This window comes from Papio anubis, chromosome 8 (assembly GCF_008728515.1).
Source record: "Papio anubis isolate 15944 chromosome 8, Panubis1.0, whole genome shotgun sequence".
NCBI lineage: Eukaryota > Metazoa > Chordata > Mammalia > Primates > Cercopithecidae > Papio > Papio anubis.
Genome location: NC_044983.1, coordinates 34069354 through 34094357, shown reverse-complemented (window position 1 = coordinate 34094357; position 25004 = coordinate 34069354). Strand labels below are relative to the sequence as shown.

Below are 25004 nucleotides of genomic sequence, written 5' to 3'. Positions count from 1 at the left end.
AGCTACTCGGGGGGGTCTGAGGCAGAAGAATCACTTGAAACTGCGAGGCAGAGGTTGCGGTAGGCTGAGATCGCTCCACTGCACTCCAGCCTGGGCAATAAAGTAAGACTCCGTTTCAAAAGAAAAAAAAAAAAAACTCCAGAAATGGTTATGTTCAGTGTGCTAGAATTTCTACTTCATTGGTTATAATAACAAAAATCACTGTGAAAGTTCTATTTCTGGCTAATTTGTTCAATGTTGAGTTTTAGAAATCTTAAACCTTATCAATAAGCAACTTTTTTTATTCATTTATTTTTACAAACACCTGTTTGTGACAACTCTTTGAATATCCTTAAGGTAATGTTTATTTTCTCTCAAACATTTTATCCTCTTTCATCCCACTGAAATCATTTACAAGGGACCACTAAATAAATGAATTAGATAACATGTACTAGAATATTTCACCCTCCCTGATAAGAACTTTAGTATATGTGACTGGTTTGATAGAGCATAAATATAACACCATCTGTGTATAAGAGATTGTGAGGAAGTGCTGGGAAGAAAAATTAAAGTGGCAAAAATCAAAGCAAAGCCAAACATAATGGGAAGAGGACGAAAACATGGCCCTTTAGGAAACCCATGGAACTTCATGCCCCAGGAAATCTGTTCACGGTTGCACTAAGACACACTAAATAGCAGAATGCATTCCAGAATAAAGAAAATAGTTTCAAGACACTAGTGGGCAGGGTAAAGGTAATCCATTGCAGCAACTGGGAATTTTCTTCTCCTAAAGAAACATGATTTTCCTTTTACTTCTTTGGCCTGAAGTGCCTTCTGGGAGGAAGACCCTAGGGCTGGCTGGAACAGGTCATTGTGTTCCAACAAAGATAATTCTCCCAGTTTCATGCAAGCTGACTGCAGATGGACATAAAGGAAGCCCTATCAGGCAGATAAATCAGAGCTTTCACTTAAAATAGTAATTCAACTGCAATCTGTCTTTGCTGTGACTGTCTCCCGTTGTTAATGTCTTATTATGTATCCTCATTCTCCTTCCTTGTCTCCTACTGTATCCCTTTTGTATGCACTCATACACAGGAAACAGACACTGATAATAATTCTTAATGCGTTCGTTAACTAAAAAAAATATATTAAGCAGCAAATGTGTTCCTGATTAAACATAGTTACCTTAGAATCCCCAGGATGGAAAAAAATAGACATAGTTATTTTCCTTCTGAACACAGACTGCCTGCCCTGAACCTCCTCCCTAACTCCACAGAGGCCACAGAATAATGTCCATTAAGACAGGGACGAGGCCAAGGAGGAAGTGAAGGGGATCAATGAGCAGGTATGTAGGTGTAGATGAATATGTGGGTAATTATAACTGTATTCTAAAACCAAACAAGAAAGCTCTGGATTATCCCTTGCTTCTCTTTTCTATTATAATGGGAAAAAGAAGAAAAAAAAAAAACTAGCCAATATGTTTAGGATATTATAAAATACTTGCCACCAACCCTTTGCCAACAAAGAAATGCTGATTTGTGGTGTTAGATGTTAAGGTTAAATCTATCCCATAGGTGGAACTCAATTTCCATTGTTTAAAAAAGGAAGTAAACGGTCTCACCTCCCATTTGCCCTGCTGTGTCCTCTTCTTTAAGTGGATATTCCAGTGCTCAGAACTGACATCTGCACAGTGTGGGATGGTCAATGCAAAGGGAGTGGTGACGATCATGTCTGGAGGACCACAGGTGACTTCAGGACTCAGGAGCACCTCAGAGCCATCTGACTGGAGGCTTCACAGTTGAAAAAAGGATAAAAGAGAGGAGTATGTAGAGGAGGGGCCATATTTGAATGAGAATTTGGTTAACAGACTGGGGTTTTCTTCAGGCTTATAAATATTCCTTTCCAGGATTTTCTTTTACAAAGGACTGGTCTGGAGAACAAGCATTTGTCATGAAGTTCTCAGACACACGGAGAGAGTTTAAGCCTAGATTTCAAATCTAGGTTTTGATAAACCCACCAACAAAATGACAAATGCTTCTTTAGAAATACAGGGCAGAATTGGAGAATGCAAAGACCTGGCTGGTGGGTCATGCACCAGCTACTGAATCCTTATTATTGTTGATGCCATTATCAATGAGCAAACAAAAGCTTTATAGAAATGACTGATCTCGTCATCTCGTTACCATCAAATTCCTTTCTCACGAAAACACAATCTAAAATATTCTTAATGCTGGAAAATGATAAAGCAAATTATTATGAAGCAAAACAGTATTTTGAAGATACACACTGAGTGTGTCTATTCTGGCTTTGAAAACATTTATTTTTTGCCAATGAACAAATACACAGCTTATATAGCAATAGCACAGTAGACAGCTACAAATGTGCATAATATCATACATAAATGTATATCTTTCAACTCTTTTCTATTTTAGATCTAAATTTAAAATCATTCAATCCAAACCTGGTGTTCAGCTTTTCTGAATTGTGAATTATTTACAGTGAGAATGCAGAGTCATGGAACAGATCAAAGAAAGTGAAAGTTAACTAAAATGGAATCATCATACCTCATTGAATGCCTCCCTCTTTCATGTCTTTGGCTTTTGTTTTTAATCTGCACCCCCAAACAGTAAGGGGGAGTAGTTTACAGAACAGTAATCAGTGAGAAGAACCCAGATGTCTGCTTATTTTTCCTCTAATGGCATATGTGTTCTTCAACAACCTATTTGATCCTTTTTTTGCTGGATTTTCACTTGTAAGAAAAATAATAATATTGAATATAGAGCAATGCTATGGGAGAGCTGGAATTGGTATTATTACCAAAGCTTTTACTTATACTACCTAGGAAGGACATTGAAATATGTCACCCTTGACTAAAAAAGCAATTCCTTGGGCAAAATAAAGATAAAATTTAATGCTAAAAGATACCATCTTTCCCATGATCTTCTATAAACAAAGAGTTTTTCTCTGAGTTCATCTAATGTGCTATTCATTTCTGAATTGCTTATGTTGACATCTATTCTCTCAAGTTAGTAATGGTTATACTTGAGCTCATTATCTATCACTTGCTGCTGCAATAAAGCCAAGCCATATAATTGAGGAGCATCTTATGTCTACTCTGTCTAAAACAGTAGATGTAACATTATCACATCGTCTCCTCCCCTCTCCAAGAAGCCCTGGAGATGCCTTTAAAAAGTTGAGTCTCCCACAAAGGTAACCGCAGTCCAAAATAGACAATTCTTCCTATACGAGCAAAACACAGGTTAAGATGGTCATGTCTTCATTTACCCTTAAGTAGGGGAGGCGAGGAGAGGGGACTGGAAAGCAGTGTATTAGCAACATCAAATGCTCTGTGGAAAGCCTAGAATAATATACTCAAGGTTTGAAAAAAAAACATAAAATTCAAATGTGCAGCCTGTATGTGGGTGCCTGCCAGCGGCCATCAGAGAGGGTGAAGCGCTTTCCATGTAATTACTGCCTGCATTCATCATGGACAGGAATAGCAGGGATGCTTATGAGTGACCGATGAGAAGCTCTCCTAAAAGAACTATTTAATTGCTTTCAGAGAATTATCCTCCTTGTTGAACATATTGTTCAAACATATGGGAATTTGGGGAATTATTTAATGCCAAATGAACTGAAATCAGCTAATTAGATGAACTCTCACACTCGTGAATAGCAAGACTCCTTTCACAGTGGTAACTTAAACAGCTTTAGGAGTCAGAGGCAGTGCGTACTGAATACGAGCCAGGGCATGGAATAGGAGTTTTGTATTAAATAGGCATTAGGCATTTCCTTAAGTGCAAAGTAAGTAAATCAAGATTTATACTTAAACCTCCCACTGTGAAAATAGTGTCCATGGGTATAGGTCTCTCTCTGGTGAAGGAACAAAACTTCACCAGAAGTTCACCAGAACTTCACAAAAATCTCTCAATATTTTTTCTCCCCACGATTAATAACAATTTGCCCTTTTCTGCTACCTTCTATCTGTAACAATCAGGGAGATTTACAAATATTAATTAAAGCTCTTCGCACACCTATAGAGGCAGGTGTTAACAGCATAAGGTCACAGAGGAGTCAATCAAGGTGATGGCAGGAAAATAACCCAAAATTTCTCACTCACAGGCTCTTGCTCTCTGTGACCAGATTGTACTTTTCTACTCTGTTACCATTAGGAGATTTCTGGCCAAATTGCTGGATCTTATGACATCCCAAGGAAAGATCAGGGAACGGGGTTGCAGTATAGTCCAGGGGTAATCATGGATACAGATGCAGGACATTTGAGGACAGAGGGCTGCGGAGTGAAGCCTTTAATTGGATGTGGACAAAAAAATGAGCCTTCTTAAGGAAATCATAGATGGCGTTTAAACTTTCCAGCATTGCATAATCCACAAAAAGGCAGTATACGTGTCCCTGCTGGGGCGAGGGGGAGCGCATAAAAAGGTAACACATTTTTCTAAAATTGCTGTGAGCTAATAATAACTGTGAACCAATAAAAGCAGTGATTTCAGGATAAAAATATGAACCACCTCAATGTATCACATACCCTAGTGTGGTCTGTAGACTGAAAAATCTTTTTGCATAGAACTTTTGCTACTTAATGTTTTTCATTGTTCTCTATCTATACATACATATGCACATATACATACATGCATATATATTTGTACTTTAAATGCTGTGTATAGATAGAAAAAGTTTAACAATTTGAGCCCAGTCTTATTTCTATAGGAACTCTGCTTTCTGAGATGATTAATTCATGCAATTTTCATACATTGTCATTGCATCAATGTACGCTTTGACTTAAATTCTCAATGCCTTAGGAATGTGCATGATGGGCATTTAAGGCTCCTTGGAAATGATGCTGGTCTCCTTGCTTTTATTCTCGCCTTTCACAGTCTGTCCTCCATGCAGCCACCTCAGTCATCCTACCAAAAATGCCAGTGTTTTCTCACCTCATGGAATTGCTACAATTCGTACTCCTCTGGAGTGCTGGGTGCTGCCTGGAAGAGCTTTCCCCTAGACATCCACATGATTTACCCCCCTTGTGCCTGTCAGGTTCTTGCTTAACTGACATCTACTAATGAGGTTTTCTCTGACCAGGCCTTGGTAATTGCAACATTCCCAATACTAAAAGCGGATCTTTGTTTGGCTTTTTCTCCTCAACACTTAATTCCCTCTAGTGTACCATACCATTTGCCTATTTATTGTTATTTTTTCTGTCCCACTAACTAGAATGTAGGCTCCTTGAGGCCAGGGAATTTTTTTTTTTTTTTTTTTTTTTTTTGAGACAGAGTTTTGCTCTTGTTGCCCAGGCTGAGGTGCAGTGGCACCACCTTGGGCTCACTGCGACCTCCGTCTCCTAGGTTCAAGTGATTCTACAGCCTCAGCTGGGATTACAGGCACGTACTACCATGCCCAGCTAATTTTTGTATTTTTAGTAGAGATGGGGCTTCACCATGTTGGTGAGGCTGGTCTCGAACTCCTGACCTCAGGTGATCCACCCACCTCGGCCTCTCAATGTGCTGGGATTACAGGCGTAAGCCACCACCCCTAGCCCAGGGATTATTTTTTTTTCTGCTTAGCTCATCATTGCATCCCCAGTGCCTCGTATATGCCGGCTGTAAGCACTCAAAAATACTTGTTGAAAAGGACACAGAAGCCGGCTTGAAGAGATTCTCACTGATCAAATCTGGAACCTTTTGAGCATCAGAGTAAATCATGGCAGTAAAGAATTATAACCTATTGAGTCATACTATAAGAATCCACAAAATAAAAATCCACATAAGAATGAATCAATGAGAAAGGAAAACTCTTCCACATAAGAGAAAACCAACAAATAAATGTAGAAAACCATCAATTAGCGATCAGCTACATTAATACTTGGTTGAGAATCATAAATGGATGTTAACCTATTGGGTGAGAGTTTAAACAGTAATAAATAACTATTTACACATTCTCAAAGTATCTTCCCACCAGGTACTTAACTGTTTACCAAGGGTAAAAGAGTACTTCACAGCAAACACCACCTAACATGAATGACCAAGTTAACGTTCCCTGGAATGGGATGGATCCACAGAATATACCTCTCGACAGGACACAGTGAAGAGAACCTAGCATCACTTCTGTGACATGCCGGCTAAAAGTCCGCAGCCTGAATCTCCTCATAAGGAACCATTAGACAAGCTCAGAGGAAAGCACATTCTGCAAAATAACTTATCTGCACTCTTCAAAGCTGTCAATGTCATGAAATACAAAGATTCAGGAACGGTTCCAGATGAAAGCAGACCAAAAGCACAGGACAACAGCATGCAATGAAGTGACTTGGACTTTAATTTGCTCTCAAGGACATTATTCAGACAAGTGAAATATAAATAAGGTGTGTAGCATACTAAAAGTATTTTATCAAGGTTAATTTCCTGATTTTGTTAATTGTGCTATGTTTATAGAAGATAATTTCTTGGTTAGGGGATATATACATGAAAGTATCTAGGGATAAAGGGTCATCTTGTTCACAGTGGTTAGAAAGTATATATATGCACATATATATGTATTTTATTCATTTTTATATATATATGAAGGAGAGAGGAAAGAGACAAATACAGAAAATTTAGTAAAATATTAACATTTGTGAATCTGAGTGTAGGACACACAGGAATTCTTGATATTATCCTTGCAACTTTCCCTTGAGTTTGTGATTTTGTCAAGATTATTATTATTATTATTTTTTAAATGAATGCGGCTGTGCATGGTGGCTCACGTCTGTAATCCCAGCACTTTGGGAGGCTGAGGTGGGGGGATCATTTGAGGTCAGGAGTTCAAGACCAGCCTGGCCAACATGGTGAGACCCCTGTCTCTACTGAAAAAAAAAAAAAAAATACAAAAATTAGCCAGGCGTGGTGGTGCATGCCTGTAGTCCCAGCTATTCAGGAAGCTGAGGCGAGAGAATTGCTTGAACCTGGGAGGCAGATGTTGCAGTGAGCCGAGATCACCCCAGTGTGCTCCAGCCTGGGCAAAAGAGTGAGGCTGTCTCAAAACAATAAATAAAAAATGAATGCATGAAAATAGAAGACCCAGGGAGAATTTTTCCAGAATTCTTACAAAGAAATCAGCAGGTAGACTGCTCTGTAAATATCCATTAAGTCCATTTTGTTCTAGGCTATAATTTAAGTCCATTCTTTGTTGACTGTCTTGATGACCTGACTAGTGCTGTCAGTGACTGGGTACAGTACACACCGCTCAGGTGATGGGTGCACCAAAATCTCAGAAATCACCACTAAATAACGTATTCATGTAACCAAACACTACCTGTTTCCTAAAAACTATTAAAATAATAATTTAAAAAAGTCAGTGGGGCCACTGATTAACATATGAAACACACAATGGAGGATGATGAAGGTGCTGTAGTTGGTGGTGACAGGGTGATGGTCCAGACCTTACCACCTAGTACCTAACATCCTACAGCATCCATCTGCACATGAGTGCCAACCAGAGGTCATGCTGAAGGTCAGCTACAAGGCAGCAACTGCTAATAACCATGGCAGGATGGGAGGTGTATCCTGGACATTTTGCCTCTATGCTCAATAATCCTTGACCTGCTGCTAGACTCGTAACACTTCACTTTCTTTAAGGAAAACGACCAGTTCCAAGTTCCAGTAGGAGATTTTTACTGTAGCTGTTGTCTTCCATGCTGTGCTTGGTAATCATCGTTCCCTCCTTTCCTCCTTATGGTCTATATTCTAGATTAATGTAGGTTTGATCACCTTTACCCAGAGTATCACTCAGGAATCCAGGAAGGAGAGTAATGATAGTTTTACTATGTCAGACCTTGGGTCGATACATAATTAAATCATATTTGAATGGAAAAGACATCAAGGCTGATAGATGGAAGCTGTACTCAGTCTTAAAAGCTCAGAAAGCAAGGTAACTCTAGCCTCCTAGAGTTTTCCACCCACAAGACATCCAGTTTTAATTATTATTCATTTTTCATTAAGATCTTCAGATTTTGACCTGGGGTGCTAAAATTGCTGTGGATAAAAACAAGGTTTTAAGGTTTATTATTTGTGTCTCTCTCTCTTTTTTTTTTTGGAGTCAGCTCTCTCTCTCTCACTCAATTGCTCTGACCATAGATTTCAGATCAGCCCTAGGGAAATGACATCACTGAATCTCCTAGAGAGATGGACCCTTTAAAGCCAGCTTTTCCCATCAGTCAACCCCAACACTGTGGCTATGTCCTCTATTTCTGGTAATCACTATGTGTGATTTAAGAAAACAGATTCCTGGAGAGGGGAACAGGAAGTGAGAAGCAGAATGGAGGACAAAAGTGGGCAGCAACATTTTCTCTTTATTATAGCAGACTCCTGTTTTCATCGTCAAGTGGTTCTAAAACTGTAATGTTTTTCAAAATTTCTTAGGAAGCTTGTTTAAAATTATACTCCTGGATGCCATCAATGAAGATTTTGATTTAGTGTTTCTGGGATAGGGCCCACGAACCTGCATTTTCTACATGCAAGGTGGTGCTGGCACTAACATTTGAGAAAAGTTGTGTAGTTCTTAAAAAAAAAAAAAAATCCAAAGCAACATCTCATGCACTGGAGCCTTGGTGCTCCATCAAATATAGGACGGTCCATTCTGAAGTGGAATTTAGATGATGGTCAAGTTTAAAAGCTCAATATTAAGGCCCTGGCTGATACTACAATGATGGAAAATCCAACTACACAGGGACTGTTCCTACATCCCATTTCTCTAAGTAACATGTGTATTAATAAGCAAAGATGTCAGGTTGGGGCGCTGATTAGCAGTAACTGGAAATAATGTTATAGGTCATCAAGCCATTATAGTCCATCCATTGGGGCAGGAAAAGGAGCACTTAGAACAGTGGATTATTACAAGCAACAAGTTCAATTCACTGAGGATAGAAACATATGGATGTTCTATTAAAGGGCTTAAAGATCTGGGTCACCCACACGCTATTATCTGAAATAGGATCACAGAAAGAGAGATGGCATATGGGGTTGGGGTGGGAGAGAAATTATATACACACTGGAATGAGTATCTGAATTTGCTGAAACTTGAGCAACACCACACAGAGAGATTACCCTGTTTGCATATGTTAAACGGCTTTAGTTTACACACACTTTCATAGGGTGTTTACCAATTAATATACTAAAGGAATCACAAATCATGTGTAAATCACCAGTTCCTAGACACAATTTAAGCCTAGTCTTTCATGCAGTGTCGGGCTTGCATTTAGCTTGTCTTTTTAGAAGAAGTGAGATAGTGAGATGATGGCTCATTGAAAGTGCCTTAAAAATGAATGAGAGTGAGGAGGATGGGAGAAGAGCAGGACTATGTATCATGCTGCTGGGGCATTTTTTTATATCCACTATGTTGTTTATCCACTTACATTTTGAACAGAGAAAACAGCCTTCTCTGGGGTAATCTGAAACCTATTTCACAGAATCCTTTTATTTTAGGCTGGGGAGGGGCTCAGAAGTTATGAGGCCAACACTTTCTTTGTTCAGATGCATGGTATGGGGTCGGTGACCCAACCAAAGTCATATCTCAACTTTGTGGCAGAGCTGGAACCACAGTCTACTGCTCTGTTAGTCATGGTTGGGATAGGTAGGCAGTGGAAGGAAGAAGGAATGTGTTCCCTGGGATATATTCTCCAAACCCAGAGTTTAAATTAAAATGTTGGCATGGGAATGAAGACTGGACTCATAGACACTAAACAAAACCCGAGGAAAGCAGGGCCCTGAGGTACAGAGCGGGGTCAAAATAGAGGCTTGTATTAGTTTCCCATTACTGTCACAGCACAGACTTACTGGCTTAAAACACAAATTATCCCACTGTTCTCTAGGTCAGAAGTCTGACTGAGCTAATATGAAGGCTGTCAGGAGGCTTGTGCTCCTTCTGAAGGTTCCGGGAGAATCTAATTTCTACAGGCTGCCTGCATTCCTTGGCTCAAGGTCCCTTCTTCCATCTTCAAGCCAGCGGCATGATACCTTCAAATCTGTCTTTCCCTCTGATATTCCTACCTTCCTCTCCTAAGGACCTTTATGTTAGGTCTACTTGGAGAGTCCAGGATAATCTCTCCTTCTCAAGGTCTTTGATCTTAATTACATCTGCAAATTCCCCTTTGTATGCTTGTAAATTCACAGATTCTAGGAACTAGGACATCTCTAGGGAGCCAGCTTTCTGCCTTCTACCAGAATTTTCATCCCTTGAGATCCCCCTGGGGCTGTCTCCTGATCCACCATTGTCTCTCAGACACTACACAATCCAACAAAAGTATCTGTTCACTTTAGGGCTATCTTCATTGTTTCAGTTTCTAGAACCCCCACTGTAATTTGTATAGCGAAGCTCCATATTTGTATACAACTATATGGAGTCCTGGGAAGTTGTTATGGTTTAAAGATTATAACTGCAGGGAATAGGAGGTTGATTGTCCAGGTTTTCAGAGGGCTATGTGGATTGTCTTAGAAAGTGTGGGGGCTGTCTCCATGTGGGCTGGTGTCTTCGGGTATTTTTATTAGGCTGTAACAAAGTGAAGTGGAAAGGATGATATATATTAAATATCTTAATAGGACAGGTTATTTCTACTTCCAGCATGGGCAATAAAAGAGATAGCACATACAAATAAAAAGAATTACAGTATGTGGTGCTCCTTTACAATGTGCAATCAAACTCATGGACCAGTGACTTTCCCCTTATTGAATTAAGGTACACCTTCCATTTAGATCTATTAACAGCATTCACAAACCATTGTTATCTTGTCAATGGCATCTTTAATTAAAGACTCCTCTGGGCCACTCTAATCATTTCACATTGTGAGTGTCCATGGTCTTCAAATGCACTCTGATTAAGATGATGGCAATTTTTATTTACATGTGTTTACTTGTGGACCAAGGGGATGTGAGGTGAGGAGGAACAGCACGGAGAAATGCTCCTTTCCAAAAAGAGCAGGTCTTGAAATGACAATGTCATTTTTAAAAATTTTGTTCCTCTCCCTCTTTTTCTATCTCTTCCTCTGCTCTTTTTTTTTTTTTTTTTTTTTGGGCGGGGGGTGGTGGTGGGTTAATGGCATTATATTCTAACCTCAATGACTCTGTGAAGAAATTATCATGATTTCACTGGGGAACAGAGTACAATCTTCAGTTAAAGGTGCATTAACCCTTCTAGGCCACTAAGATACCATTTGATAAATTGCCCTTTTTGTTACACTGCATGGCACTGGTAGCCTGAAAGAATTAACGTATTTCCCAAATGGCAGCAATTTACTCCCCCTTGCACTAACACAAAAAGTCCCCTTTGTTACCTGGGAAGCATCTTTCCTCAGTGATTCTCTCTATGCCTGGTATAGAGTTAATTAATGCCAAATCTCTTGGAAGAAATAGGTATATACTGTCAATTGGATTCTTCCAAGACAAAAGACAAATTTCTAAGTCTCACAGCAACAAAACAGATTCAAATCCCTAATTGACCATTTAATGCAAATGATGACAGGGACGATTCATGCATTTTCATCCATCACTAGTAAGAAAAGCCTGACAAAATGGACAGGGAGAAAACTTGTTTAAGGCAGCATAAGGTTGACTGACCTGCCCTGCTTGACTGGTCACTGATTTCCTAATCTTAACACCAGCCCACGTGGAGTCTACTGTTTAGACTCATACGATATACCTTTAAAGTATAAATCACATGCCAGAGCGTTGTGAGAAATAGAGATAGACTCAAAGGAATTGATGCAGGGAGTTATTCATATCTTCATGAGGCTCTTGGTTTTAAAGCCAACTATTAATATGTTTGCTGTAATTGAATTAATCTTTCCTCTGAAAGTCTAGGACTGTGTTAGCAACAAAAAGAGATGAACTCTACATCACTGCGACAGAGCTAAAGCAAATTCCATGCACTTCAGAGAATTTCTGTCTTCTATGTAATAAAAAAAAGTAAGATCAGGTATAAGAGGATGATTTCCAAATGTAGCTTTTAAACAGTACTTCACAGTTTGCACCAGACTTCTCATCTATCAGGTCATTTTATCATCCTTGCCAAAATCTGAAAGCAAAGTTACTAATATATAAAATTGGTAGATGATAAAACAGGCCTAGAGAAAGAGAATGATTTGCTTAAGGTTACACACACAGGCTGTTGCTGAGGGGGGATTGGAACCCAAGACTTCTGAGTTCCTGTGTCCTCTCCACTCAACCATGCTATATCATTTCTGAGAATTTTTTTTCTTTTTGAGAGAGAGTTTCACTCTTGTTGCCCAGGCTGGAGTGCAATGGCTTGATCTTGGCTCACTACAACCTCTGCATCCTGGGTTCAAGCTATTCTTCTGCTTCAGTCTCCCTAGTAGTTGGGATTACAGGCACGTACCACCACGCCTGGTTAATTTTGTATTTTTAGTAGAGACGGGGTTTCTTCATATTGGTCAGGCTGGTCTTGAACTCCCAACCTCAGGTGATCCGCCCACCTCAGCCTCCCAAAGTGCTGGGATTACAGACATGAGCCACCAAGCCCAGCTGAGATTTTTTTTTATCTCTTATGCGATGTCAACGCTGAAGCCTGCATTATTTTCCTGACAAATTATTTCTGTTATCAGTTCACTTCAATGAGTTCCAGGACCAGCATATTCTTACTTCGGAAGGCAAAGAAAACAAAGAAAGGCAGAAGATTTTGCCTTGAATGAAGCAGGTAGGCACAATTATGCTGAATATCATGACATCTTACTAGTTAAATGAGATTATGGTCACATGCTCTGGCAAAAGCTGATGTGGGATTTCGATTCAACAGTCATTTTTTTGTTCAGATTATAAATATTCTTTTTTCCTTCTTTATTAATTCTTCAGTCATTCTTTTTCCCTACCCTTTTTCTTGTAAGTCAAAGAGCTATGTTTATTCCCTGGAAAGAAATCCAAAGTTGCTCCCAGAGCAACTATTATCACAAACTCTCAAGTGACCTTCAGTCGGCAAATCTCTCTCTCCTAATTAATCATCAGTTTCTGAGCCAGAATTCTGGGAATTATCTTCAATTCCTTCATCACACATTAAAACACACACACACAGACGCACACACAGAGCAGATCTTGCCAAGTTTCTCCCCAAGTCTATCTCAAAACTCCCTGCTGAGAGCAAAGTGGGGATTAGAGAATAGATTTAGAAACATTAAAAACTAGAGACAAGGGCACTCAAAAGTAGAGTGACTATAAATTATTGCCCAAATTGAGATACTTTTGAGGAGGAAAAGAAACACTATTAATAATTGTGCCAAGGAAAATAAAACATAGCTTCACTGTGCTCTCAAGGAGGGTGCTTATCTGGTAAAGATTTGAACTTGGGCAATATCAGTGGAGATGAAACAGCATCTATCTAAAATACAAGCATGACCAAAATTTAAGCCTCATTCACCCCTACGCACCAGATAAATTGGATATTCTCTGGATGGCAAACTTGCTACATGATCTAGTCCTTATTTTTTCAGCCTCATTTCCTGTCACTCTTCCTTTCTTTTTTCTTTTCTGTTCTTTTTTCTTTTCTTTTCTTTTCTTTTTTTTTTTTTTTTCAGAAGGAGTTTTGCTCTTGTTGGCCAGGCTGGAGTACAATGGGACGATCTCAGCTCACTACAACCTCCGCCTCCCAGGTTCAAGCGATTCTCCTGCCTCAGCCTCCCTGGGGATTACAGTAGCTGGGATTACAGTCATGTGCCACTACGCCCAGCTAATTTTGTATTTTTAGTAGAGATGGGGTTTTTCCATGTTGGTTAGACTGGTCTCAAACTCTCCACCTCAGGTAATCTGCCCGCCTCGGCCTCCCAAAGTGCTGGGATTACAGGCGTGAGCCACTGCGTCCGGCCCTACACTCTTCCTTTCACATTTTGTTCTGCTTTGCTTAGTTTCCAAAATATGTGATGCTCTTTATACCTCTGTGCCTTTGAACACACCACTCCCTTGGAAAGGAACCCCTTTAACTCTTTTAGTTTACAAGACAACTGTTACTTCTCTGAAACTTTCCCTGAGGCTTTAAACAGGGTCCATCCTTTCGCTCTGGTCACAGTATATACCACACTTCAATATGATCATTCATTTAAATAACTGGGTTTGCTAATAGGGCTTAACCTATTATGGTATGAAATATATCAGCTGTGGTTTTGGTTTTCCTAGTAATTGTTAACAAATACGCTTGGTGAAACCATCCATAGTAGCAGGGTCCCTTGAAGACATTTCATTTTTCTTATATAACTGTTCAGTAACATCTAGTTATTAAAATAGTGTAATTTGGTTTTTAAGACTCCTTTTTCTTTCACTGTTGTTTGAGACAGGGTCTTGCTCTATAGCCCAGGCTGGAGTGAAATGGTGCAATCTTGGCTCATGGCAGCCTTGATCTCCCATTCTCAAGTCATCCTCCCACCCCAGCCTCCTGAGTAGCTGTGACTACATGCCTGACTCATTTTGTTTCATTTTATTTTTATTTTCCATACAGACAAGGTCTCACTTGTTGCCCAGGCTGGTCTCAAACTCCTGGGCTTGGCAGCAGGAGAGGGTGTGTTACCTTCTGAAAAATCAAGGCCCTCAAAGATGCCAGGAAAAGCATACACAGTTTCATATTTTACTGAGATGGGCAGTTTAGAATGGCCACGAATGTCTCCTATAACATAAAGAATAGTTCACTATGAACAGATTAGTATCATAAAAACTCCATTCTTATTAAGAGAATGACCAGCTGGCCCATCTTTTAATCTCATTAATAAAAGATATATACCTGCTTTCTTTCTACTCTTTTGGAGATGAGGTCCTCTCAAATAGTCCAAGGACATTTCTGAGTGCTTAGGTCCACATGATATATGAGGAGGTGTGTGTATGTGTGTTTACAATTTTGTTTTTGTGTGTGTGGTTTTTGCTACTGGGGAAGAAAAATCACAGTGATCTCCACAGTAATGGCTTATACTGCAGTGTTTGTGAGCCCATTACTGGGAACAAAATTCTATCCTTTCTTCTCCATTTTCCAGAGCTAGATTCTTTTTGCTTTTCTAGCCTTGTATTTGCTCTTATTTCAAAGCTTGCTATTAAAGCCATGTTACCATCTAAGTACCCTAAAAAAGATAATGTTTCCTATTACCACCATCTCTACCTTCTCAATCCTTACCCCAAAATATGTCTACTGGGCAGGCCATACCATCTAACAGAAGTGGTTGAAATGTCCCATCTGGGCTGAGCCCAAATTTAAAAATATGTATTCTTTTGTAAATTCTTCAGTAAGATGACTTACAACATTTCCAATTTTAATCTAAGCATTTGGTCAGGAGTATCCACATGACAGTGTAATTGGAAAAATAAATGAATGTTTGCCTTTGATTTCATTTTATTGCTTTTCAGAAGAAAGCCCCATATAATAATTTTCAGGTCCAGTTCTCTCCTCTCCAACCATGGGGTCAGGGGTGGGGTGCAAAAGGAGAGCTGGGAGGGCAGAGGAGAGGAGAGGAGAGGAGGAGTGGGAACTTTCTGCTATGTCTGTATCATTCTCTTATTGTAATGACAGTGAAAAGAACCTCTGAAATGAGATTGATTTTTTAATCCCGTTTGAATGCCTTAATTTTATAAAAATGATCTAAAGGCTGGGCATACGGTGGTTTATGCCTGTAATCCCAGCACTTTGGGAGGCCAAGGCGGGTGGATCACCCGAGGTCAGGAGTTCGAGACCAGCCTGGCCAATATGCCCTCTACTAAAAATACAAAAATCAGCTGGGTGTGATGGCGGGTGTCTGTAACCTCAGCTACTTGGGAGGCTGAGGCAGAGAGAATCACTTGAACCTGGGAGACAGAGGTTGCAGTGAGCCGAGATGGCGCCACTGCACTCCAACCTGAGCAACAAAGTGAGACTCCATCTCAAAAAAAAAAAAAAAAAAAAAAAAAAAAGATCTAAAATGCGTAGAATAAAATTTCCCCTCCCTCAAAAACATTCCCAATAAAATGTAAAAAAAGAAAAAAGAAATACCCCGGCTGGGCCAGTGGCTCATGCCTATAATCCCAGCACCTGGGGAGGCTGAGGCAGGTGGATCACCTGAGGTCGGGAGTTTGAGACGAGCTTGACCAACATGGAGAAACCCCATCTCTACTAAAAATATAAAATTAGCCAGGCATGGTAGCACATGCCTTTAATCCCAGCTACTAGGTAGGCTAAGGCAGGAGAATCGCTTGGATCCAGAAGGTGGAGGTTGCGGTGAGCCGAGATCACGCCATTGCACTCCAGCCTGGACAACAAGAGCAAAACTCTGTCGAAAGAAAGAAAGAAAAGAAAGAAAGGAAAGAAAGGAAAGAAAGGAAGGAAAGGAAGGAAGGAAGGAAAGGAAAGAAGGAAATGAAGGAAGGAAGGAAAGGAAAGAAGGAAAGGAAGGAAGGAAGGAAGAGAAGGAAGGAAATGAAGGAAGGAAGGGAAGGAAGCAAAGGAAGGAAGGAAGGAAGGAAGGAAAGGAAGGAAGGAAGGGAAGGAAGGGAAGAAAGGAAAGAAAGGAAGGAAGGAGGGAGGGAAATGCCCCAAATCTTTCAAATTAAAGTTTGGGAAATGAGACAGGCTATTTTTTTTTTTTTTTTTTTTTTTTTTTGAGAGTCATTACTGCTGTTTTCCTCCCCTGCAGAGGGGGTGAAGCCCTGTGGAGGGGAGGAGGCCACATCTAGCATGGATGGCTTACATACCCTTGCTCCAGGAGGAGCCCCAGGGCTTCTCACCAGCAGGCTAATTCTGGCAGCTCCAATTTCATGCCATGGACTTTGTGTCAGGCCACTCCAGTACCTGTTCCTATAATGTCACTAAATATCCTCTATGTTATAAATGGGATAATGCATTAAACCAACTCTTTGCCTGTGGCAAGGCCTGGGCTACCGTTGGAAGGATGGTGTTGAATGCAATGTTCTGGCATCAGGGTGACTTTAAAGGAGGAAAAAAATCACTGGGTTTAGACCCCTCTACCCTTCAAACCTCTATAGAAAACTATAGGAAAATGCATTGTGGAGGAAGGGAATCATTGAGTTATAGACCTTACTGCTTTGTCTGGCTAATTCCTATTCATCTTTTAAGACTCAGTTCAATGACATCTCCAGGAAGCCATCCTAACCCCTCTACACCTCTTTAACCCAATCCTTAGAATGGATTAAAGGCCCTGATTAAACACACCAGTTCCACTTCAATTACATCACTAATTGAGGCTGTAACTCAGACATGGGCAACAGAAATGTATAGTCAATAGGAAAAATGGAGCAGACTTTAATTTCAATACAGCATAAAGATATGGTTTGGAAGATCCTACTGTGCTCTGTGTGTGTGGAGGTGATGGAGAGTTCATAAATCCAGTTCTCAGGATGAGCTAAGAGGGAGGGAACCACGGTGGCTCTAGAGGTAAAGATGAAAGGAACTGAGCAGTGCGTTCCAGCTCCACGAACTTTGAGGAAAATGGGCCTTGTTCTCAGCACAAATTCAGGATGGCAGACATACAGCCCAAAATGAAAATGGATTTTCAAGTGATATTACAAAGAAAAGATGACACACTGGCCTTTTCCTGATTAATCACAAGATTAAAAGCTGAAAAACCAGACCCAAGCAGCCTCCTTGCATAGATGAAATAATACACTCCAGCTTAAAAAGAAGTAGTAGAAGGGTATTTGCTATTTTCAGTGTTTTTCTAAGTAGTTGTGAGCTATCAAAAGGGAGTGAGGCTTATCAAGGAAGGTAAATGGCCTTTAGCCCAGTGACAGGTCATTTCCTTAGAGATAACATCTGGAAAGGTTTCAGCTCCCTGAAAAGGAATATACAGCTTCCTGTAATTTTGTTTTTTTCACAGTTTAGTAGAGAGAAAAATTCATACCTTACAGATCTAAAGTGTTAGATAAGGTTCTTCTGTTTCTGTCCACCTTCCTCGACAGCAGTAGACACAGAATGATAAACCAAATTGGTTCCCATGGAGCTTACAAAGCTTTCAAGGGGTGACCACAGGAGACCAACCTGTTTTTTGAGATCTTTGGGCTCTTGCGAGTTCTAGGTATTCCTCACTCTTACTTTAAAATTGCAGGTAAGTTGTAAATTAAGTGCCTTGAAAAATGCGAAATTGCCGAAAGTTGGTTCTCATGTAATGAGGTGGAAGACGCCGGGGATGGATTTGAGAGGAATAAGCTCAACACAGGCTCACTGGATCAATTACAACCAAGGGATGGGGATGCAGAGCTAGGAGTGTGTAGGAGGCTGTGATTCAGGGAAGGCAGACTGGATTATACCTCACACTTAATTTTTGCAGCATGATATGTTTTAAAGCATATGTGTAATGGGCCATAACCACAAATTCAAACAAATATGGTTTCTTAAGTAAATTAACCCAATGGGTAAAAAAGGGGTGACTTCCATCCAGGGAACTCCATTTTTAGGTCTGCTTAAGTGACTATCCTAAGATTTTGAGTAAACTCTTCAAACTTTCTGAGCCTCTTTTTCCCCCTCAAGTGCCAAGTGGAGATATTTAGACATCAGCACTTTTTCAGATACACAAGTGAAGGATGTAGCTTTAGACAACTGGGGAAATAATGTGGGATCCCAACATAGTACAACCTGCACACAGATCCCCTAAGAGCCAGCCTCATAACCAAATGGCAGAACCTTTTCTTCCATGCCTCTCGAGCCGTGTGCAGCAGGAAGTTAAAACTACTGGGCACCAATAAATCCTTTAATAGAAATAGCTATCAAAATCTGTTTAAACCATCTGTTTCTCTGGCTATTTTTCCTCCCAGTGTTTTTCTTTCATGTGTTCTTTGCTAACAACAACCAAAAGAATCTATTCTAAAATAACCAAGATGTTATGACTAAAAATGCTAGAGGTATATATCCAGTTTATGAGAGAAATTGCTTTCTGAAGAGGAGTTAGGTTTATCTTGTGTGGAGGAAGACAACATTTCCAAAAATATTATACTTGCACTAAGAAAATAACCAACTACTTTCATTAAAAGGGAATGCAACAAGATTTGTATTTGTTCCTGTAATTGAATTTAATGCTGCTGAAATTTGTCAGGCCTGAAAGCAGTTGAAGTTTCAGATCATATTTTTACATTGGTGAAAATTGCCTAAGAAATTGTCTCTCAGGCAGTACAGAGTAGGTCTTCTGCTAAACTTAAAAGGATCACGAATCAATCATTGTATGTACTTGCCTAAGGCTTAGCACCAGTGAGTGCCTCTGGGGATATTTTCTTTGGAGAGGAAGACTCTGTGAGACACTCACTGTTTATGGAGTGGCCCTACTTCTGACCTGTCTAACAATTCACTCTTTTCCCTTTGGTGTCTCTTGTGTAGAGACTGGTGACCATAAAAATGTGGAGTCATGTATAGTTTCATTTCAGCCAATAGTTTTGCAACTGTTTTTTTCCTTTCTAGAGTGAAGGAGTTTATGATCTCATATATACACCTCTAAGTCTCATTCTCTTAATAGTTTCAGATTTTCCACAGAAGTTCCATTACATATTTAAAATGTCTTTTTTGTTGTTGTTGTTGAGATGGAATCTCACTGTCGCCCAGGCTGAAGTGCAGTGGCACGATCTTGGCTCACCGCATCCTCTACCTTCCAGGTTCAAGTGATTCTCCAGCCTCAGCCTCCTGAGTAGCTGGGATTACAGGCATGCACCACCATGCCTGGCTAATTTTTTTGTATTTTTAGTGGAGACAGGCTTTCGCCATGTTGGCCAGGCTGGTCTCGAACTCCTGACCTCAAGTGATCTGCCCGCCTCAGCCTCCCAAAGTACTGGGATTAGAGGCATGAGCCACTGTCTTTAATATGCCATTCTCTGTCTCTCACCTGGGTTCACCTTGGTTGATGGACATATAAATCTCCCAAGAATTCTCCTCTGGGATGGCACCATGCGGTATGAGTAAGCTCACCCCTAAAATGGAAAAAGCCAACAGGTTATTCATAGAGTTTTCTAATTATCCTGAAGTTCCTCACTCAAGTATCTTACAGATACTTGAAAAACAAGCTACTTTCTCATGGCAATTTATGAAATCTCAATCCTTGGAAAGTTTAAGGTTCAAGATTATAACAGGAAAAACATTGTTTTATAACAGTGACATAAAGAAGGGCATATTATTCAACTGAGTACTCAGATTACTTTTTTAAAATTTCAAGTCATCCCAGCATTAATTATTTTAAAAGATTGAGTGTTCTAAGACCAGGCAGTATTAAACATATCTGAGAATGTAAGAGTTTATCCACGCATCACTTAATCTGCTCCAAAATTTAAAAAAGGTATTTCTCTATTTGTTTATTTCCTGCAAACCTACATGAAATGATGGAAAGGAAGCTGTCTTACCAATGGTGCATCTGGAAGCAAGGTGAAGGTGGTACTCAGTGGGGTGTTGCATTTTGTCAAGAAAAACAGAAAGTGAAAGTATCTGATGTGCTCAGGAGCCTTATAGGTTATTGTGCATCCAGTATGACCCTTTCTGGCAAACAAGCTAGAAAGGGTTAAGGTGAAAGGTTACTTAACCAGAGTCATGTCAATGTCAGATTGAAAAAACTAGCAGCCTTCCTTACATAAAATCATACAATGCAGGAAGGGAAGGCACAGGAAGCCACATCTCACTGCATCTTAAAAGTCCTCTCTTTCCTCTATGAAGAAAATACTGTACCTTGGCCAAGAGAGAAGAGTCTAAGGAGGGCAGGGATTCTCTTTAATGTAGCTTCTTGAAGAACAGAAATTATAACAAACTGTCTCTCAGACCACAGTGCAATCAAACTAGAACTCAAGACTAAGAAACTCAATCAAAACCACTCAACTACATGGAAACTGAACAACCTGCTCCTGAATGACTACTGGGTACATAACAAAATGAAGGTAGAAATAAAGATGTTCTTTGAAACCAATGAGAACCAACATACAACATACCAGAATCTCTGGGACACATTTAAAGCAGTGTGTAGAGGGAAATTTATAGCACTAAATGCCCACAAGAGAAAGCAGGAAAGATCTAAAATTGACACCCTAACATCACAATTAAAAGAACTAGAGAAGCAAGAGCAAACACATTCAAAAGCTAGCAGAAGGCAAGAAATAACTAAGATCAGAGCAGAACTGAAGGAGATAGAGACACAAAAAACCCTCCAAAAAAATCAATGAATCCAGGAGCTGGTTTTTTGAAAAGATCAACAAAATTGATAGACCGTTAGCAAGATTAATAAAGAAGAAAAGAGAGAAGAATCAAATAGATACAATAAAAAATGATAAATGGGATATCACCACCGACCCCACAGAAATACAAACTACCATCAGAGAATACTATAAACACCTCTACACAAATAAACTAGAAAACCTAGAAGAAATAGATAATTTCCTGGACACTTACACTCTCCCAAGACTAAACCAGGAAGAAGTTGAATCCCTGAATAGACCAATAGCAGGCTCTGAAATGGAGGCAATAATTAATAGCCTACCAAAAAAAGTTCAGGACCAGACGGATTCACAGCCGAATTCTACCAGAGGTACAAGGAGGAGTTGGCACCATTCCTTCTGAAACTATTCCAATCAATAGAAAAAGAGGGAATCCTCCCTAACTCATTTTACGAGGCCAACATCATCCTGATACCAAAGCCTGACAGAGATACAGCAAAAAAAAAAAAAAAAAAGAGAATTTAAGACCAATATCCTTGATGAACATCGATGCAAAAATCCTCAATAAAATACTGGCAAACCAAATCCAGCAGCACATCAAAAAGCTTATCCACCATGATCACGTGGGCTTCATCCCTGGGATGCAAGGCTGGTTCAACATATGCAAATCAATAAACGTAGTCCAGCATAGAAACAGAACCAAAGACAAACACCATGATTATCTCAATAGATGCAGAAAAGGCCTTTGACAAAATTCAACAGCCCTTCATGCTAAAAACGCTCAATAAATTCGGTATTGATGGAACGTATCTCAAAATAATAAGAGCTATTTATGACAAACCCACAGCCAATATCATACTGAATGGGCAAAAACTGGAAGCATTCCCTTTGAAAACTGGCACAAGACAGGGATGCCCTCTCTCACCACTCCTATTCAACATAGTGTTGGAAGTTCTGGCTAGGGCAATCAGGCAAGAGAAAGAAATCAAGGGTATTCAGTTAGGAAAAGAAGAAGTCAAATTGTCCCTGTTTGCAGATGACATGATTGTATATTTAGAAAACCCCATTGTCTCAGTCCAAAATCTCCTTAAGCTGATAAGCAACTTCAGCAGTCTCAGGATAGAAAATCAATGTGCAAAAATCACGAGCATTCTTATATACCAGTAAGAGACAAACAGAGAGCCAAATCATGAATGAACTCCCATTCACAATAGCTTCAAAGAGAATAAAATACCTAGGAATCCAACTTACAAGGGATGTAAAGGACTTCTTCAAGGAGAACTACAAACCACTGCTCAGTGAAATAAAAGAAGACACAAACAAATGGAAGAACATACCATGCTCTTGCATAGGAAGAATCAATATTGTGAAAATGGCCATACTGCCCAAGGTAATTTATAGATTCAATGCTATCCCCATTACGCTACCAATGACTTTCTTCACAGAACTGGAAAAAACTGCTTTAAAGTTCATATGGAAACAAAAAAAAGCCCGCATTGCCAAGACAATCCTAAGCCAAAAGAACAAAGCTGGAGGCATCACGCTACCTGACTTCAAACTATACTACAAGGCTACAGTAACCAAAACAGCATGGTACTGGTACCAAAACAGAGATATAGACCAATGGAACAGAACAGAGCCCTCAGAAATAATACCACACATCTACAGCCATCTGATCTTTGACAAACCTGACAAAAACAACAAATGGGGAAAGGATTCCCTATTTAATAAATGACGCTAGGAAAATTGGCTAGCCATAAGTAGAAAGCTGAAACTGGATCCTTTCCTTACTCCTTATACGAAAATTAATTCAAGATGGATTAGAGACTTAAATGTTAGACCTAAAACCATAAAAACCCTAGAAGAAAACCTAGGTAATACCATTCAGGACATAGGCATGGGCAAGGATTTCATGTCTAAAACACCAAAAGCAGCGGCAACAAAAGCCAAAATTGACAAATGGGATCTAATTAAACTAAAGAGTTTCTGCACAGCAAAAGAAACTACCATCAGAGTGAACAGGCAACCTACAGAATGGGAGAAAATGTTTGCAATCTACTCATCTGACAAAGGGCTAATATCCAGAACCTATAAAGAACTCAATCAAATTTACAAGAAAAAAACAACCCCATCAAAAAGTGGGCAAAGGATATGAACAGACACTTTTCAAAAGAAGACATTCATACAGCCAGCAGACACATGAGAAAATGCTCATCATCACTTGCCATCAGAGAAATGCAAATCAAAACCATAATGAGATATCATCTCACACCTGTTAGAATGGTAATCATTAACAAATCAGGAAACAACAGGTGCTGGAGAGTTTGTGGAGAAATAGGAACACTTTTACACTGTTGGTGGGACTGTAAACTAGTTCAACCATTGTGGAAAACAGTGTGGCGATTCCTCAAGGATCTAGAACTAGAAATACCATTTGACCCAGCCATCCCATTACTGGGTATATACCCAAAGGATTATAAATCATGCTGCTATAAAGACACAAGCACACGTATGTTTATTGTGGCACTATTCACAATAGCAAAGACTTGGAATCAACCCAAATGTCCATCCGTGACAGACTGGATTAAGAAAATGTGGCACATATACACCATGGAATACTATGCAGCCATAAAAACGGATGAGTTTGTGTCCTTTGTAGGGACACAGATGCAGCTGGAAACCATAATTCTCAGCAAACTATCACAGGAACAGAAAACCAAATACCACATGTTCTCATTCATAGGTGGGAATTGAACAATGAGATAACTTGGATACAGGAAGGGGAACATCACACACCGGGTCCTATTGTGGGGAGGGGGGAGGGGGGATAGCATTAGGAGATATACCTAATGTAAATGACGAGTTAATGGGTGCAGCACACCAACATGGCACATATATACATATGTAACAAACCTGCACATTATGCACATGTACCCTAGAACTTAAAGTATAATAATAATAAAAAAGAAATGAAATAGAGAAACAACAAGATCCTTACAAAATAAAATCTGAAGGCACTCTCCTATTCTTTGAGTAAGGCAACTCTCACCTTCTTTTCCTTTCATTAGAGCTAATGTAATCGCTCAGAAAACTTTCAGGTTGTTATGATAATTTAAATCTAGAGATGGCAGGCTTTCCTGATCTCCTTCTATGTGCCTGTTAGCAGCTACAAAAACAAAAAATGTAAACCTCATTGCAAAACAAGTTATTTATGATTCCCATTATAAGCATTATTCAGTAATATGCTAGTTATCAGTATCTTTCACCAGCACTAAGAATACGGCACATTTAAATCTTGGTTACAGCTTTGTAGCATGGAGATCCATTTATGTTCTGGACCTTAATGTCAACAGAACTATAATGGCCACACTTAGAGAGGCTCTTCCCTCTATTGTCTATTCTTCCTTAAATGTAGTTGCCAAATGAAGGGGCCTCCATTATAACCCTCCCTGCTGCTAACCACAAGTTGCAATACGTAGGACATCCAGTGTGCTTGGAAGTCAACCTGAATACACGCCCTTGACATTCTGTCTTCTCTTAGTTTGACTTAAAACTTCCTCTCTGCTGCTGCTCTTTCAGGCTGTCTAGGTCATTATGATGACAGAGACATGCAGTCTGAATTCTTCCAACTTGGAAGTACAGGAAACAATCATCAAGCAATAATAATAATATTAAATCAATTACACTTATCCCAATGCCACTCATGGAGCAGGAAGCCAATAAACACATCATGAAGATATAAATGAAACAGGATTCAAAATTCTTAGTAAAAATGCCAGGTTCTGAGACATGTTAGCTTCTGTAGATCATCATAGCCTGATGGCCAACTCTCATAACAAAACAGAAGATGTATGTGTGAGGACAATTGAGGAAGAGCTGTCTGTGCAGATCACACCT

At 39.7% G+C, this 25004-nt stretch overlaps 1 protein-coding gene across 7 annotated transcripts in view; it reads right to left on the bottom strand.

Annotated features, from left to right (window-relative positions):
• UNC5D (unc-5 netrin receptor D) overlaps positions 1-25004 on the bottom strand; it is a 576267-nt gene that overhangs the window by 47704 nt on the left and 503559 nt on the right. For all 7 annotated transcript variants that reach the window (XM_009212864.4, XM_009212868.4, XM_009212866.4 and 4 more), the window contains 2 exons: positions 19799-19883; positions 1601-1769 (listed from right to left, as the gene is read on the bottom strand). In XM_009212864.4, the coding sequence (XP_009211128.2) occupies positions 1601-1769; positions 19799-19883 (254 nt within the window). The remainder of the gene's footprint in view (positions 1-1600; positions 1770-19798; positions 19884-25004) is intronic.